The 15,080-nt window shown below is 39.8% G+C and overlaps 1 protein-coding gene across 1 annotated transcript; it reads right to left on the minus strand.

The window, feature by feature from the left end:
- Window positions 1–3,632: 3,632 nt before the first annotated feature.
- sphk2 (sphingosine kinase 2) lies at window positions 3,633–14,969 on the minus strand. Its single transcript, XM_067601345.1, has 8 exons — window positions 14,785–14,969; window positions 10,898–12,554; window positions 8,897–9,046; window positions 8,702–8,796; window positions 8,473–8,588; window positions 7,788–7,988; window positions 6,007–7,606; window positions 3,633–4,945 (listed from the first exon to the last, which is right to left on the minus strand). The coding sequence occupies exons 2-8, from the start codon at window positions 11,358–11,360 to the stop codon at window positions 4,883–4,885; spliced, it is 2,688 nt and encodes an 895-aa protein (XP_067457446.1). The 5' UTR covers window positions 11,361–12,554; window positions 14,785–14,969; the 3' UTR covers window positions 3,633–4,882.
- Window positions 14,970–15,080: the final 111 nt, after the last annotated feature.

Raw genomic sequence — 15,080 nt, forward strand, 5'->3', positions numbered from 1 at the left:
AGATGATTAATGAGAGAGGAAAGAAACAAGAAAAAACAGTTCTGATACACAAAATTGTTTTCAGTTTTTGGAGTTTTTCCCTCATCTTTGATTTTTGGTGAAATATTGGATCATTTTAAGATTTACTAAATTGAAACCATGTGAGAAGTTTAGAGGGAAAAATCACTATTTGGTGGAGCTGTTAACAACTCATAGACATCTGAAATGTGACCCCGACTACACACTGCTTTTTGTAAGACATCAAAAGCCAAAAAAGTTGGAAACCACTAGATTCATCTTTAACAATGTGTTGTATTTCAAAAGCTTGTTATATTATCCATTGTGTCAAATTGTGTAGGTTGCAGGCTACTTTGCCATCTTCAAAGTTAAACAAGGACAAATGATTTCTATAAATGCAATAGTCTTACAACACATCACAATATGATTTGTATAATTAAACCTGGTTAAACAATGTTAAACCTGAGAGTTGCTATTCTCAATACTCACAAGGCATCTTCAAAGTCTAACAACTGCAACGAAGTACAAACAATTTGGATGAATGAAATGACTTCACAACAACTATCTAATTCCAGCCACACACAGGTTCTAGTGGTAACTATTGTAGTTATAATGTACAGGAATGAGTAATCATAACTTCAAAAACAGATTATTTTAAACTACATTACCTCAAATAAGGGACTATTTAAATGCACAGCTCAGAAGGTGATTTTTGCTCCTCAAGACTTAAAAGGGCCATGTTAGTTCTTGACTAGACCTTACTTCCCCTTTAGAGTAAATGTGCATTTCTCATTTACTTTTCATGAGAAAATGAGAGAATATTCATAATAATGAAAGCACTTCACAGAAATCAGTACATGGAGTGATGTGTCATCATACTTAAAAATAATTCCATCCAAAGTCTGACTAAGACCGAAACTTAACTGAAGTATTCTGTAGAAGTCTAAACTTGTTACTTTCCAATGCTGAGCATTTGATTGATTGTTAATTCAGACACTTTGACAATGTGAGGAAAAGCTCCTCTCAGTCTGTCTGTCTCTCACACAACAGGTTGGACTGAACCAACTCAAAGGGTGGTCCGAAAACATCCGATTTTTTTATTACTTGTTTTTGTCAGTTGCTGAAAATTGGAAAATTGTTCATTGATGCTTAAATATAATCAGCTGATTGGCAGGACTGTATGATGATAAGTTTATTTTTATAAAGACAAAAAGTGGGGCAGCAAAACCATAACTTTGCTCCCCATAATTGAATAATGGGGACGCTTTTGCTCCACTTGCTCAGGCGCCTATGTAAAGTAGCATTAAATGGAAATACTCAAGTGAAGTACAAATACTTCAAAATTGTACTTAAGTACAGCACTTGAGTGAAATGTACTTCGTTACTTTCAACCACTGACAAATAGAAATGAGGTTATAGGACTTAATTTATGTTTTATATTCTCTGAATTTTGTTGCTCACAGATCTTTCTCATCCTACTTGAAGGGAGGATGGTGTAGAGCTTTTAAATACACTGAAGTTGGTGAATGTTTCCAGACCTTTTAAGCAGATGTAGGACAGCCAAGACATGATGGTATCAGCACCAAAACTATTTAAGTCTAAAGGGCTGCTGAGAAGATAATTTAAATACAAGTATAGGCTTTTTTTTTTTTTTAATCTTTTTCCAAATAGTGTTAGATTTTTTTGTATGTAAAATATTTTTTATAAGTAAGTTACTGCATAGATATGACATATAAATGACCAAAAGGGAAAATGAGATTTGCAGGGCTATAGAGGTTTTTGGTGAATGTGTAGCTTTACATTTTGTAACCGTTTTATAACATACATAAAACACATTAAAATGTTTACTTTTTATAAAAATGTGTCTGGTTATTATCAAAGTTTATAACAATAAGCCAGCCAGTTAGCCCCTATTTTAACCAAATCAGATGCAAACATTTCTCATCTATAAAGGGAAATACAAACTTTTAAAATTAAATGAATTTGGTTTGTCTATACTATTTTTTTCTTAAATACTGGACTTAAATCAATCAATATTTCCTAGAATTATAATATAGCAGATGATAGGACATCTGTACAGCAACTATATATGCGTTATACTTTCTGACAGCGTTCAAAGAGAACATCTTTAGGGTTTGTTTTCAGTTGAGTGCACATTTCATTACATAAACACTGTCTGGATCAGGGCCGATTCCCTCTGGGGCCACTGAACTGTAATGAACTCAATGAAACGTATTTACTCAGAGAACTTTGTTTAAAAGCTTTGTACACATAGAACAAGTGTTTAAGAGAAGAAGAAGGAGAAGCCTGAGAACTGAGGGAGAATCATGAAACTGTTATTGATCTTCGTTGTTTATTAGTATACTGTGAGTGACTGGAGTGGAGATAAACTGTGTTTTAATGTTATGGGCAGTAGTTGAAACAATGTCATTAAGTTATCAACATCAAAATGTTGCCGATAAAAGCAACTTCCCTCGCTTCATATCATATCAACAGTTCAGATCTTTGACATATGAGAAGACACATGGAAGACAAACGTACAGCAGATTTGCTCCAGACAAACTTATCAAGTTACATTTATTCAAAACCATATATAACTATTAACTGTACATTGTATATGTATATATTTCATCGTTTTAGTAATAATTACAATTTCATTACAGGCAGTCCACTACAGACATCTTAATGGCATTATCAATTGAGGGGTTATACCCCAGCATTGTCAAATCAGATTGGTCTATAACACCACAGTCCAAGCTGTGGCCATAGACAACAAAGTGTTTAGGAAACTGTCATTTCTACTGTAGTCTCTGAACATTGAGAGTAAACATTTTGGCAAAACTTTAATGCAATGTGTGTATTTTTATGTGTTTTCTTCTATTTGGTAATGTTATCATCCTAGACTCAAATTGTACTCACATTCTGTAGCTGTGTAAGCACAGTGTAATTGATGTAAACTAGCTGCATTGTGTGCTCAAAAAAAAAAAGAAAGAAAAAGACAAATAAAACAATGTAAGCCTGGTGAGCAGTCAAGTTTGAACAGTTTATGATCAACAGCCAGAATTTACAGGCTTATATAATACAAAGGCATTGATTTATCCAGGCGTGACCAAGACATACAGTATGTTGATGATGAGCCAAGCAGTTCTCACATGATCTTACTGATTGATACACTGTACATGCTAATGATTTATCCTTTGTCCATTTTTTTAATTCTTCAAATTTAAACAGTTCCTAGTGGAGCTCTCCAAGGTCTGCTGTTTAATTTCACTTAGGAGCACATGATTTGGAAGTACTTTACTTAAGTTTTTAAAATATTTATTTACTTCACTAGATTGGTTCAACTGCTGGCTAATTTCTCACAGTGATTTTTCTTTTTTTTTCCGTCCATCTGATTTATCTCTTGATCAAAAAGTCTGATGTGACAACACAGAGCTGCTGGATTTTAGTGTTGTTTAGTTTCTCTACAGCAGGATTTTTAAGTTTCTAAATGATTCAGTCAGTTCTACCTGTCAAAAAGAGTGTTCAAATTGAGACATTTAATCCACTTCAGATTAGGAATGTACTGTGATCCATTTATTATAGCATCTGGACTAAGGTTCTTAGTAATGTGCATCATTTTTACTATAAGAAAACTGATTCTGTGTTACTCTTCAGATGTATCTAAAAGCTCAAATGCATTCTAGTGTTTCTGTGCTGCTTCAACTCAAGTTATTGTGCGAAGTAAATGCACTATGACAGAGGCGTGTAATGTCCTCTAATTAAACTTTCAAAGATGGTTACTCACAGATGGTGAAATATTCTAGACATAAACTAGTGCTGAAGGGTAATGTGAGTGATAGTAATACTGAAAGACTTCTAGAAAATGAACAGTATAAAACCACTGACAAAGAAGCTTGCTTTGTTCAGACAATTTTATGTTCAATATGTTGCAAAGTCTGATATCATTGACATCATCATCGTGCATCCACTGGCTAAGAAAAGCAGGCAGATTATGTAAAAATGTCAGTAATGGTCACCGCTCAACGGTTTCATTGCTCCTACTAGTGTAATGAACCTGAAAAAGCTTGATCTCGCTGCTCTACGTTAAGTCACTTGTATGAACAGAATGGTCATTTCAGTGTATTTATATCCACATTCTTCTCCACAGATGCTTGGAGAGTAGTGTGCTCAAAGATAATAGTAGATGGGTCTCCCAATATCTCTAAGTATACAAGCAGAGCTTTGTTTTGATGCAGTGGACGGACAATCTAGTAGGTGGATAGAGATTAAGAAGATTTAGGTTTCTTTTAGAAGTAAGAAAGGACAAATTCACACCTCTACTCTCCAGTGGCAGATAAGGCATTCTTTTCAGGGACGGAAGATTTTTTATGGGGGATGATTTTTAGGGGGCCCAAGTGAATCTCAGTGTATTTTATAGCATTTCATGTTTAAGAACAACTTTCTCTGAATTTAATCTGATTTCTTTCCATCTCACTGTAAGGCAAAATCAGGTAGTGCTTCTCTGCATGCATACTACTACGTATACATCCAACACATGCACTATCTGCACAAAAAAAACCCATAAACATTCGTTTGTTCTTCCCTCTTATTATCCCAGGCTGTGCAGTTTTCATGCTTCTCAGGGTACGCTGAGCGTAATCCAACAGCTGTGCAATGAGGCGCATTTTTCATCCATTTTCAAATTTGCTATTAATCCCTGCAGTCCTGCTCCAATGATGCGTGGCTCGGTGGGTTATCCCTTTCATTAAACCCCAGAAAAGCAGTTTCAGCAATCCAGGCTATTTTAAGTCTCTCAGATGCTCCCCCCTCTCTTAGAGTATAGATGGCAACAGAGATTACATAATTCAGTAGAGTGCTGTCAATCAGCTCAGCCAATCCCTGATTAGAATCGGGTAATCTTGACTCCAGAGTCACCGACGATGAGACGGGCCAGGGAAGGATGAACCTGTGTGATAATGAGAGATCATGAAAAATACAAATTAATACAAATGATAAGTCTCACAGTTACTCTTTAACACAACACCACGGCATTAACTGAACTACTGCATGTGTGACAAAAAGTTGTATAAAGCCTTTTGTGCAAAGTCTGATAAACTGCCTGAAGTGATGTTACTTGGAAACATCCTCTGGGACTAAAAGTTTGAAAATGAAACAAATATGGGGGAGTGGAGTTAGAAAAAGGTGAGGTCACAAGACCTCTGCAGCCCGCCTCTCATCTCTGCTTGAGGCTACATTAGTGGCTACTTGCATAACACACTTGAATTCTCGAACTGACTGTCAATGGTTGAATTGCATTTTGGGTAATGTAGGTGTCAAGTTCTGACAAGGAAGATAAATGCATAGAATAAAAGATGATATCTGTGGACATACTGTATTGATTTTGATACTTGGAAAAAAAAAAAAAAGGTCAGTCTTGAGTGCGACATATAGGAGTGCGATGCTAAATCAGTGGAATACTCTGTGACTACTTAGTAGCATAAGGACATAGAGTACATCAACAAGCCTATTTAATAAGAAAAGTGTTGAACAAAACAGACAGGCTTAAATCTTTGCACTCCTTGTCTTGTAAATACTTCAATTTAAGCAAATTGAGAAATTTCCACAGTCAGTTGTCAACCATGTAGACATTTCTTGCTTTTCCTGAGTTAAAGCTTTATTTGAATAATGGACATTGATAATTTTTCCCGTGTAACCTGTAAGTAAATAAGGTATTTTTACAAAAGTAAATTATTGTCATTCAATTTGTTCCTACTGCTCTATGTAGTATTTGTTGACACATGGCCCAATAAAATATAAAGATGAGAGATTACAATTAAGTACAATTTAGTCATAGTATCTGATTAATCAATCAAAACACAAACACTATGACTGGCACAACTCTATGAGCATGTACTTTATGTAAAGGTGGATCTAGAGCGAATCAAAGTCCCCTGACTTCATGTGTCAGATTGTAACACTGCATGTGAGGTGTGGTCAGTAACAAGCAACATTTTTCCTCTTTCTCACCTGTGCTTGAAGCGGCCCATAAGGCACCAGTTCTCCGTCCACAGTGAGTGTTCCCCGTGTAGACAGAGGCTGCAGCCTGAAGGCCCTGCAGGTAACGTGGCTCACATATGGCGAGCTGACGGAGTGGTGAGTTCCTCTCTCCATGGCAAAGAACAGTCTCAGTAAAGTGGCTCTGGAGATTCCCGCCCGCACAAAGGTCAGGTGGATCAGCCCATCGTCAAACCTGGCCTGGGGTGCAGCATGTAGGTCAGCCCCGAGGTGGCTCTGATAAAGGGCTAGGACCAGGACAAAGTCCCCTTCAATGGTCACCCAGTCTCTGGTAGGAAGGGGTTGGTCAAGAGGGGGTAATAAGTCATCCTTCGGGAGATTGAAAGGCAGTGAGACGTAAGGACGGTTCTTAAGGGGTCCTGCTGGCTCAGCAATGTCAAAGTTAAAAGATGAGGACGGCGTGCGTAAAGAAGGTGAGGGCGAAGTGGAATTTGGGGTGTTAGGACGTGGGGCGAGGTAGGATGAGGAGTGTGGGGAGGCACATGAAGGGGAAGATGGGGGTGTGGGAGAAAGAGAGAGAGAGAGGGAAGGGAGTTTAGGGGGGAGAGAGTTTGAGTGGGAGTGCTGGAGGAGGGAGAGGGGCCTTGGCCGGGAGGCGTTCTGGTTTTGGTCCAGGGTCTTGGGCTTGTAAGAGAAGGGAGAGTGACGAAAGGGAGAGGAGATGGTGAGAGACCGTTCGCGAGCGACGTCCAGCTGGTAGGGTTCTTTCTGGTAGTAGGTTCCATTAAGATCCATGTCCTCCACCCCATACGAAGTGCTAGAATTTGTGTCAACCTCCCGACTGAGAGGCTGGTTAAAGAGAGCGTTGGCTATCTGGCTTGAAGGGGCTGAATTCTTTCTTAGTGCCTTTCTGGCTTCCTGAAGGCCATCTTGGTAAGTGAAACCCTCTGGCTCTTCATCTGCCTCTCGCCCCATGTCTAGCTCATAGCTCTCTCCGAGCTCTCTTGCCTGCAGTACTCCCTCCCCCTCTACAGAACCGCCACTGCCTTCCCCGTCCTTCCCCCTATTCTCCTCCTCCATCTCACTGGAGTCTTCCTCTGCTCGTCCCTCATCTTCCCTTTCATCCTTGATCCCCGCCAACCTTTCCGCCCTTCCCATACTGCATTCATCCCTTTCATTTGATTCTGAGCTCGTCCCTGACCTCTCCTCTTCTGCTTCCATCTCCATCTCCCCCTCCCTTTCCCTCTCTCTGTCCTCCGCCAGGCTGCTTGCCCTCACCACGCCGGTTCCTCCTCCCCTGGCCCTCTCCCTTCTCCGCTCCCTTTCTCTCTGCCTCTCCTCTTTTTCCCTCTCTCCTTCACCCCTCCGCAGGCTTCTCTGCTCACTGATGCCCATGTCAGAGCAGGTGCGATGGATGGGGGTTCGACAGAAGCCCTCCAGGCCTTCAGTGATACTGCGGGAGAGGGGTCTCCTTGGCGGAGGAGGTGTAGCATCTGGTGATGCGGTGACAATAGAGGGAGGCAGGTAGGACAGACGACCCTTGTAGGATCGAAGAGAAGCTATGCGCACCAGGGTGCCCAAGGTGAAGCGGGCTGAGCCCAAGCCTCGATACCTAGAGTAAAGTAAAAAAATAAGTGATTAATTAATTTAATAAAGCTATCTTTTGTTATGAAACTAAATTAAATGAGTTATGCTGGAGTGGAAATATGCTCAGATGAACAAAACCATCAGTGATTGTTCTTGTAGTCAAAGACAGACATTAATTTAAAAGCTACAATGTCTCATACACTCACCTCTCGCTCTCAATGTCAACATCGGACACAAAGCCCCAGGCAACAGATAGGAAAGAAAACAGTCTTCTGGGTGCTGCAGTACGGGTATTGGAGGGAGGAGGGCTTGTTGTCACAGAGACCACGTCCATGGGTCGGACACCGCCTCGGCAGAGCAAAAAGCAGCAGTTTAAAAGGAGGGGCTCCCGAAGGCACATGTCATACCTGAGGGAGATATAAAAAGACAACAACATCTCCTCTCAGTAAAAATAACAAACAGGTCAATACAGAGTCCTTCCTCTAGATATCTAGGTCTAGATAACCACATCACAAAAACAACAATATTGTGCTATTTTGTTTAAAGAAAAGATAACTTGTGAGTTTGGAATTAGGTTTATCTGACTTTTACTGAAATTACATTCGAAGAAATATACATAGTAATTATAATTTATCTTTTCTTTATGAAAGGCTGGATTAGTTTATACAACATTTGGCAATAAAAAGTACAAAAGTCATTTGCAAGATGACATGTAAAATGTGTGATATGACAGCTGTGCTCTACTCAGACAGAACCTTATATACTTCAGAAATGATTTTATATGTTTAATGGTGTACAACAACCTATGAACAGCAGATTATCAGAATTTAAGATAAGAACATAAAGCAAATGCAGCGAAGAGATAATGTAGACTTCTGTGAACATGCCTACCCTGCATGGTGGTTGATGGAGCCAGCCAGAGCATTCCCAGAGCCACAGGGCAGAATGCCAACAGGTACTTTTATTGCTTGTTCCCAGTCAGGACGCTCCATCAGCCCATTAATTACCTACACAACATTCAGAGAATCACATCACTGGACACAGTTTAAGCTATAATATCCCCCTCGAACATCCCCCTAAAGTTCACCAATATTGGCCGACCATCAAAAGCTTTACAAACCTCATGCAGCAGGCCATCCCCAGAAATGATGATGATGCCATCCCACTCTGGGAGCGATATCTCTCGGATAAGCTCCCTGGCATGGTTCTGACGCTCTGAGAGAGATAACAAAAAGAGCAACACTTGCTAAATATGTAAGTTTTATAAAAATGTAATATATTTCTCATGAGGCTGCCTTTGGCCTTGATGTGTTACCTGTCTGTATAAGGTTGTAGCTGATGTTTGCCTCCCTAATCATTGGCAGGATGTGGGTCTGACACCACTGCATTGCCTGGCCTCTCCCACTGAAGGGATTGACCAATAACAGTAGTCGCCTGGGACGAGGTAGCAGACTTCTTGAAAATTCTGTATGAATAAGAAGGGATAGCATGAATTAGTTTAGCCTGTTTATTGTCTAGAATAAGGGAAGGAACTAGAGGTACACCGCATTTTCCAAGTGAGCCAACTGGGACGTAAGCTAAGCTGTCATTACACAGTGTTGCCCAACCCTGGACTTTGAGTGCGTTGAACCATTTGAAGCTCCTTTATTTCACCTCACAGGATCTACTTCACACTGCACAACACTGTTGCTTGAGAGAGTGTCTATTTAAATTCAGATACATGGTAATCTCATGGTAAAGGACAACTGTGACATTTTACTCTTATTTTTCACTCTGAGGAATTAATACATCTCCTATGGTTAATTTTAAAAATTTAAGATATAGTAAAAACGATAGATGGATGCCAACGGTTTGGGGAAGGAAATTAAATTACTGCACTCTTGGATAATCCTGGATTATGCAACAATCTACACTGAAGCATGAATAACACAAACCAAAAATCCAACTAACCACTACAATAATGTCCATCAGCATAAAAATGTACAGAATAAAGACAGGAAGTGAATCAGAAATGGAGTGATTTTGTAAGAGTGCAGAGAGAGAAAGAAAGAGAAATAATGAAGGCTTTGTGAGGAAAGTGGAACAGAAATTCGGGGTCAAACAGAAGGCTGTTAAGGAAAATAATATGTACTGCAACAGAGTATGTTTGAGATACAAGCAGAGAAGGGACAAACCGAGGATTGGAGGAAAGTAAATATGACTGACAGCTTTATCTGCATAGGGGGAAAGAGACACTGATGTTATAAGTGAAGTCAGGAAAACAAACAATAGAGAGTAAACATATTTGAGAGATAAAGATTAAGTCTGCGGAGGGGGGAAGGAGACAGGAAAAGATGGGAGATGCTGGTCAAGTGTGTGATGTACAGGCAATGGTGAGAAAAAGGTAAATATTCACACACACAGACAGTAAAAGTAAACACCAAGCAGGGCCTTGCTATCTGTTTGGTTATCTAGGCTGAGGGGGGGGGATACAGCTCATGGAAAGGAGTGGAAAGCTGCAGCAGCCCTACCCTCTCTGTCTCTACATTTATCACTGAATATAGACTGTGTGTGCAGGACAGATAAGGACATAACATAAGAAAGAAAGAAGTATTAGAAAAAGATGGAGTCATGTGAAACAAACGAACAAAAAAATCCAAACTAAATACCCAGAATAATAAATCTCACAGCCTCTTAGGGTGTTTTAGTATTAATCTCCCTGTGTTTTAAACTAGATAACCCCTAACATGCTCAACTACTGTTGAGACCATTTGTGCCCTCAGTGACAAAATGTGTGTGCTGTACATACAAAAGGGACTTGGGTCACACTGACATTAAGCTATATTTAGCCAACATTTACAAAGGAGGCATAAATCAAGGTGGCACGAGACCACATTGTGTTGTTTCTTGTAGTAAACAACAGGAATTAAAGACTTAATCATACAGACAAACGTTTATTTTTGCCAAAGTAAATCCTTTAAACACTGTTATCTACTGTAAACTATCAGTATTGCCCTTTTAGTGAAGCCATTCACTGCATTTCATAAGTGACCAGGGTTCTTTGATAAAAAAAAATAGAGCTTAGTCAGTGCTTTAGGATTTGGGCAACTAGACAAAAACATTGATTTGAACATGGTTTACTCCATTTATAAAAAGTTTAAGTACCTGAGTGTTGATTTTCATAACATACGGACATGAACTGAAATGAAAGTCAGGAGGAAAATGCAGTATATTTGTACTCAATAGGCGACTACAATCACCTGTGTTGTCCTGTAAAGAAAAGGACACATCACCCAACCTGAAATAGACAAGCCACAACTTGTACAAATACACTCACCTGTTTCAGCAGTGACGGTCAAGCCTCTGAGTAGACACTGCACAGCAGCCGACCACCTCTCAGCTTCAGGCCTGCTCTCTGCCAGGTAGGCCCTCACCTGCCTGCGCCGGGACACCCCTTTCCTTCGTTTGCCTGGTGGGTACCAGTACAGCACCAGGAGAGGGGGCGCAGGGGCGCGAGGACAGCTGCACCCCACTAGCTCTGATAAAGGCAGCAGGAGACGGGCTTCTTTCCCTGGCCGTGGCGACAGGCGCTGGATATGTATGTGGGTGTGGGTGAGGGTCAAGGCATAGTTGGAGGCCGGAGCCGGAGTAGGGGAGGCAGCAGGGGAGAGGCCTCCAGGACCACCAGGACTGTTGGGGCAGCTGTTATTGTTGCCGTTACTGCCCGATCCCCAGCTAGCAAACTGGCCATGAAGGAGGGCTTCTGCTGGGGAAAGTGTTGAGGGGTCTGGGGATCGCATCCTCGCTGCTGAAGTGGACAAGGTTTACCAGGAAAAAAATCAGTCTAACAAGCTGTAGAGTAGTTCTTCTACAGTTACAGGCTTGAAGAGTGGAACTTTAGCAGCTCTTCCAAGATTTGCAGGGAAAATCAAATTGTATCCTAATATCAGTCTGAGAACTTTATCCCTGAAATCTCCTCAAAATCATTCTTCTTCAGTGCTTGAATTCAAGAGACAATGTCACAAAAAGTCAGCTCTGAGTTTCTGTTCCCGTCTGTCCATTTCAGAAGTGTCTTCATTTGAAAAGAAAAGAAAAAAACTGCTTCCAGTTCAAAGGTGCTTCTTTTACTGTACTTATCCAGTGAAGATGGGAACTGCTAAAGAACCAGTCCTTCTGTCACAGTTAGAAATCTCCCATGACAGTTTGATCTGAAGAGCTGTCAGCTTCTACAGTTTACTGCCAGTTGAAAAGTGGACAAACGATACTCATACATATTCAAAGACAACAGGACTTAAAAGTAGAATTTCCCACTATGCGATCAGTCATTTAAACAAGAGTGTTCTTCCCAAAGATTGCATAAGTAAAAAAAAAAAAAGTTTACATTAAAACTTAAAGCCACCTATTGTGAGAACAATATAAGGCAGCTGAGCAGCTACAACATCAACAATAACTCTTTAAATAATTAAACAAATGGACAAAAATCAAACTTTAAGTTGCATTGAAAAAGTGATCCACTAAGTATGAATAAGACAAACAAACACACCTTGCTTAGACAAGGAGGCTACAACAATTAAATTAATGAACAAGTAAAGATTTCTGTAGAATATGTTGCATGTTAAGTGCTGGCCAAAATGTGATTAATGCCACAAAGATATGAGTGCAGACTTTTTCCAAGACCTTTGATACCTAATGCTATCTTTAATCTCAGTGATATATAGGAGGCAGACAAGAGGAGTGACTAGGCTAGTCCTCTAGACAGTAGTGTGATACATTTAAGTTTCATCCAAACAAATACTCTTGCATAACTTCGTTATCTGTTCTCCACAAGAGGAAAATGAACACTGAGAAAGACAAGTGGAGACTAGACAACGAAAAAACAAACACAGAAACAAAACAAAAGACAAACAAGGAGACGGTTCCAGGTGGGTCCTTGGTTTATGTCATTGTAAAGTCCTTGAGTCAGGCCTCACGTTCCCTCCCATAGATCTTTGTTCCTGTATGAAGACAAGACTTTAATGTATGGGTGATCCACCTTCAAGTATTTTTTTAATAACTGGACAAGAAATTGACACTATAGAGGAATGTGCCTCTAATTCACATGGATTTCTGAAACACGTGTTCATAATTAGAGTAAAACAAGTACAGAGTAAGTTGAAGCAAGTGCAAATGTGTCATGATAAGCGGAAGAGATTGTGGTTACGGGATGAAGCAATACAAGATCCATCATGCCCCTTGACCATAGGTGCATTTTTGCTGAGGCACATAATGATTCAGAGTCACATATCCTCAGCCCGAACTGCTGAGACACCAAATTATTTCGGATGAAAGGTTGCCCGACAATGACACGGCATTTTCATATTCAGGGCTTTTGTCTAATAGGATTTGGGGACACAGTGTCTCTTTCACAGTTTGAATCTAGGATTGAGATTTCGTAAATTGCTGGCCTCAACTGTACTGGATTTGAGATGTTTTGCAATATGGTTTAGCAGTAACAATCTTACTATTTACAATTACAACTACTATTTTAATACATTTTTTCTAGGGATGCAGCTAATGATTATTTTCATTTTCAATTAGTCTGTTAATTATTTTCTCTATTAAACAATAAGTTGTTTGGTCCATAAAATGTCGATTAGTGTTTCCCAGACCCTAAGGTGACGTCCTCAAATGTCTCATTTCGTCCACATTAGTCCACAACCCAAAGATATTCAGTTAACTGTCATAGAGGACTAAAGAAACCAGAAACTATTCACTTTTTTATTTTTTAAATGTCTCAAAACAATGAGTTCATTATCAAAATAGTTGGCAACTAATCGATTACTTGACTAATTGTTTCAGCTCTACATAACTAGTTTCTACCCAATAGAAACTGGTTCACATAAAGTCTGATTAAAAGATTAAAACATAATAATCACTAGAAATTCATGACACTATCATATATGTACACTACAGAAATATAGTGCCTCTTACAACAAGTTTGACAACTCTACATAACTTGTAAAATGACTATGACAAGCTGTTTACATGTTTAATTAACTGTTACAGGCCTATCTGTATCACAATAAAGTGCTGTTTATCAGTATCATATAATATTCTCTTCACAGGTGATGGGTAACAGTAATGTTAAAGCTCCAGGTCACCAGAGTCCAGTTCATTAGACTTTCTACTTCAGTGCGTCAAAGTACAATTGGACTATCACCGTGAGACTTCGCGAACACCCTAAATTAATAAACTAGTCATCTTGCTTTCAAGTTTTACAGCCATGAAACATTATGTAAGCTGTAGTGCAGACAGAATCAATACGTGGCTGATGTCCTGCTTTGATAACAACGACTCTAAAAAGGACTTAACTGATGCCCATTGTTGCACCTTACGCCCTTGAAACGCAGGGCGGGGACACCCAGAAATAATAATATCTGCAGGCTAATTTTGTCTCCCACACAATGAGGCTGCTGCTGGGTAACTTGCTGGGTATTTTGGGCAAGTTTCGGGCAGCTTATACTTTGAACTCAAGAACCTTCCCATACAAAGGGCATTGTTAGACACGTTACGGCAGCGTTAACTGTTTATCTACTAACCAACCCCAGAGATGTGAACTATGTTTGACCGTTTAAACTTTAACCGATGTGATCCCCGTAACGTTAGCCGGCTAACTCACTTTAGCTAACCATAGCTGTACAGTTAACAGCACATCTGAGCTGAAGGGCTATTTTCATTCATGTTTAAAATAATCATAAAGAAGCAGAGGGAGGTTAAAGTTGCTTAGAACAAATCCTACCGCTAAATTAATTAATGATAGCAAATGCTAGCTGATGTTGTGAACACAACGCCAGAGGCTACTGTAAACTGACAAGAGCAACACCGCGCGTTGTCAGTTAGCACTGGCTAGCAGTTTGTGTTAACGTGTGCGCTAGCCTAAGTTCAAACCAACTTACTACACCACTAACACTTTATTCTATTGAATATTACCACACAGAAAAGATCCAGCTTAATATGTTACGTCTCATTTATTGTTTGGGTTTTTATAAAGTACCCAAGTTAGCGCATATAACGTTTAAATGGCAATGTTAGCTAGTTAACGGGCGTTATGATCTCATTCTATAACGCAGGGACACGAAAACTGGTAACTTTCTATGTATTATATGCGTTTCAGCGCCGGATTAGGGAAAGCTGAAATGAATATAATACAACAAAGCAAAAATTAAAAAACACAAAACAAATTACCTCATCTTGCCTCCCCTCTCACGACGACAGACGGTCGCTTGCTCTGAGTGCTGTGTTTCGGTGCAGGAAGTGTCTGGAGACGCAGCAGCAGCAGCTTTGACCGGCGGAGAGGAAATCCAATGCCGATAAGGAAAACATTGCAACACCCACCGACATTCTCCAATCATTGACAGACCATCACTTCCTGGCCAACTCATTTTTTTCCGTGACCAGGGGGTTTTTCAATACTGAAAACAAAAACCTCAGTGAGCTGTAAATTGAGGGGAGAAAAAAAAAGAAAGAAAGAAAAAAGTAGT

The sequence above is a fragment of the Thunnus thynnus genome, chromosome 10 (genome assembly GCF_963924715.1).
Source record: "Thunnus thynnus chromosome 10, fThuThy2.1, whole genome shotgun sequence".
In the NCBI taxonomy this organism is placed as follows: domain Eukaryota; kingdom Metazoa; phylum Chordata; class Actinopteri; order Scombriformes; family Scombridae; genus Thunnus; species Thunnus thynnus.

Excerpts from the sequence above, each read along its gene's own strand:
- sphk2 (XM_067601345.1), bottom strand. The coding sequence starts at position 11,360 with ATGCGATCCCCAGACCCCTCAACACTTTCCCCAGCAGAAGCCCTCCTT. Across the intron at positions 7,989-8,472 it reads TCCATCAACCACCATGCAGG|GTATGACATGTGCCTTCGGG; the intron begins GTAGGCATGTTC and ends TATCTCCCTCAG. Across the intron at positions 7,607-7,787 it reads GTTGACATTGAGAGCGAGAG|GTATCGAGGCTTGGGCTCAG; the intron begins GTGAGTGTATGA and ends ACTTTACTCTAG.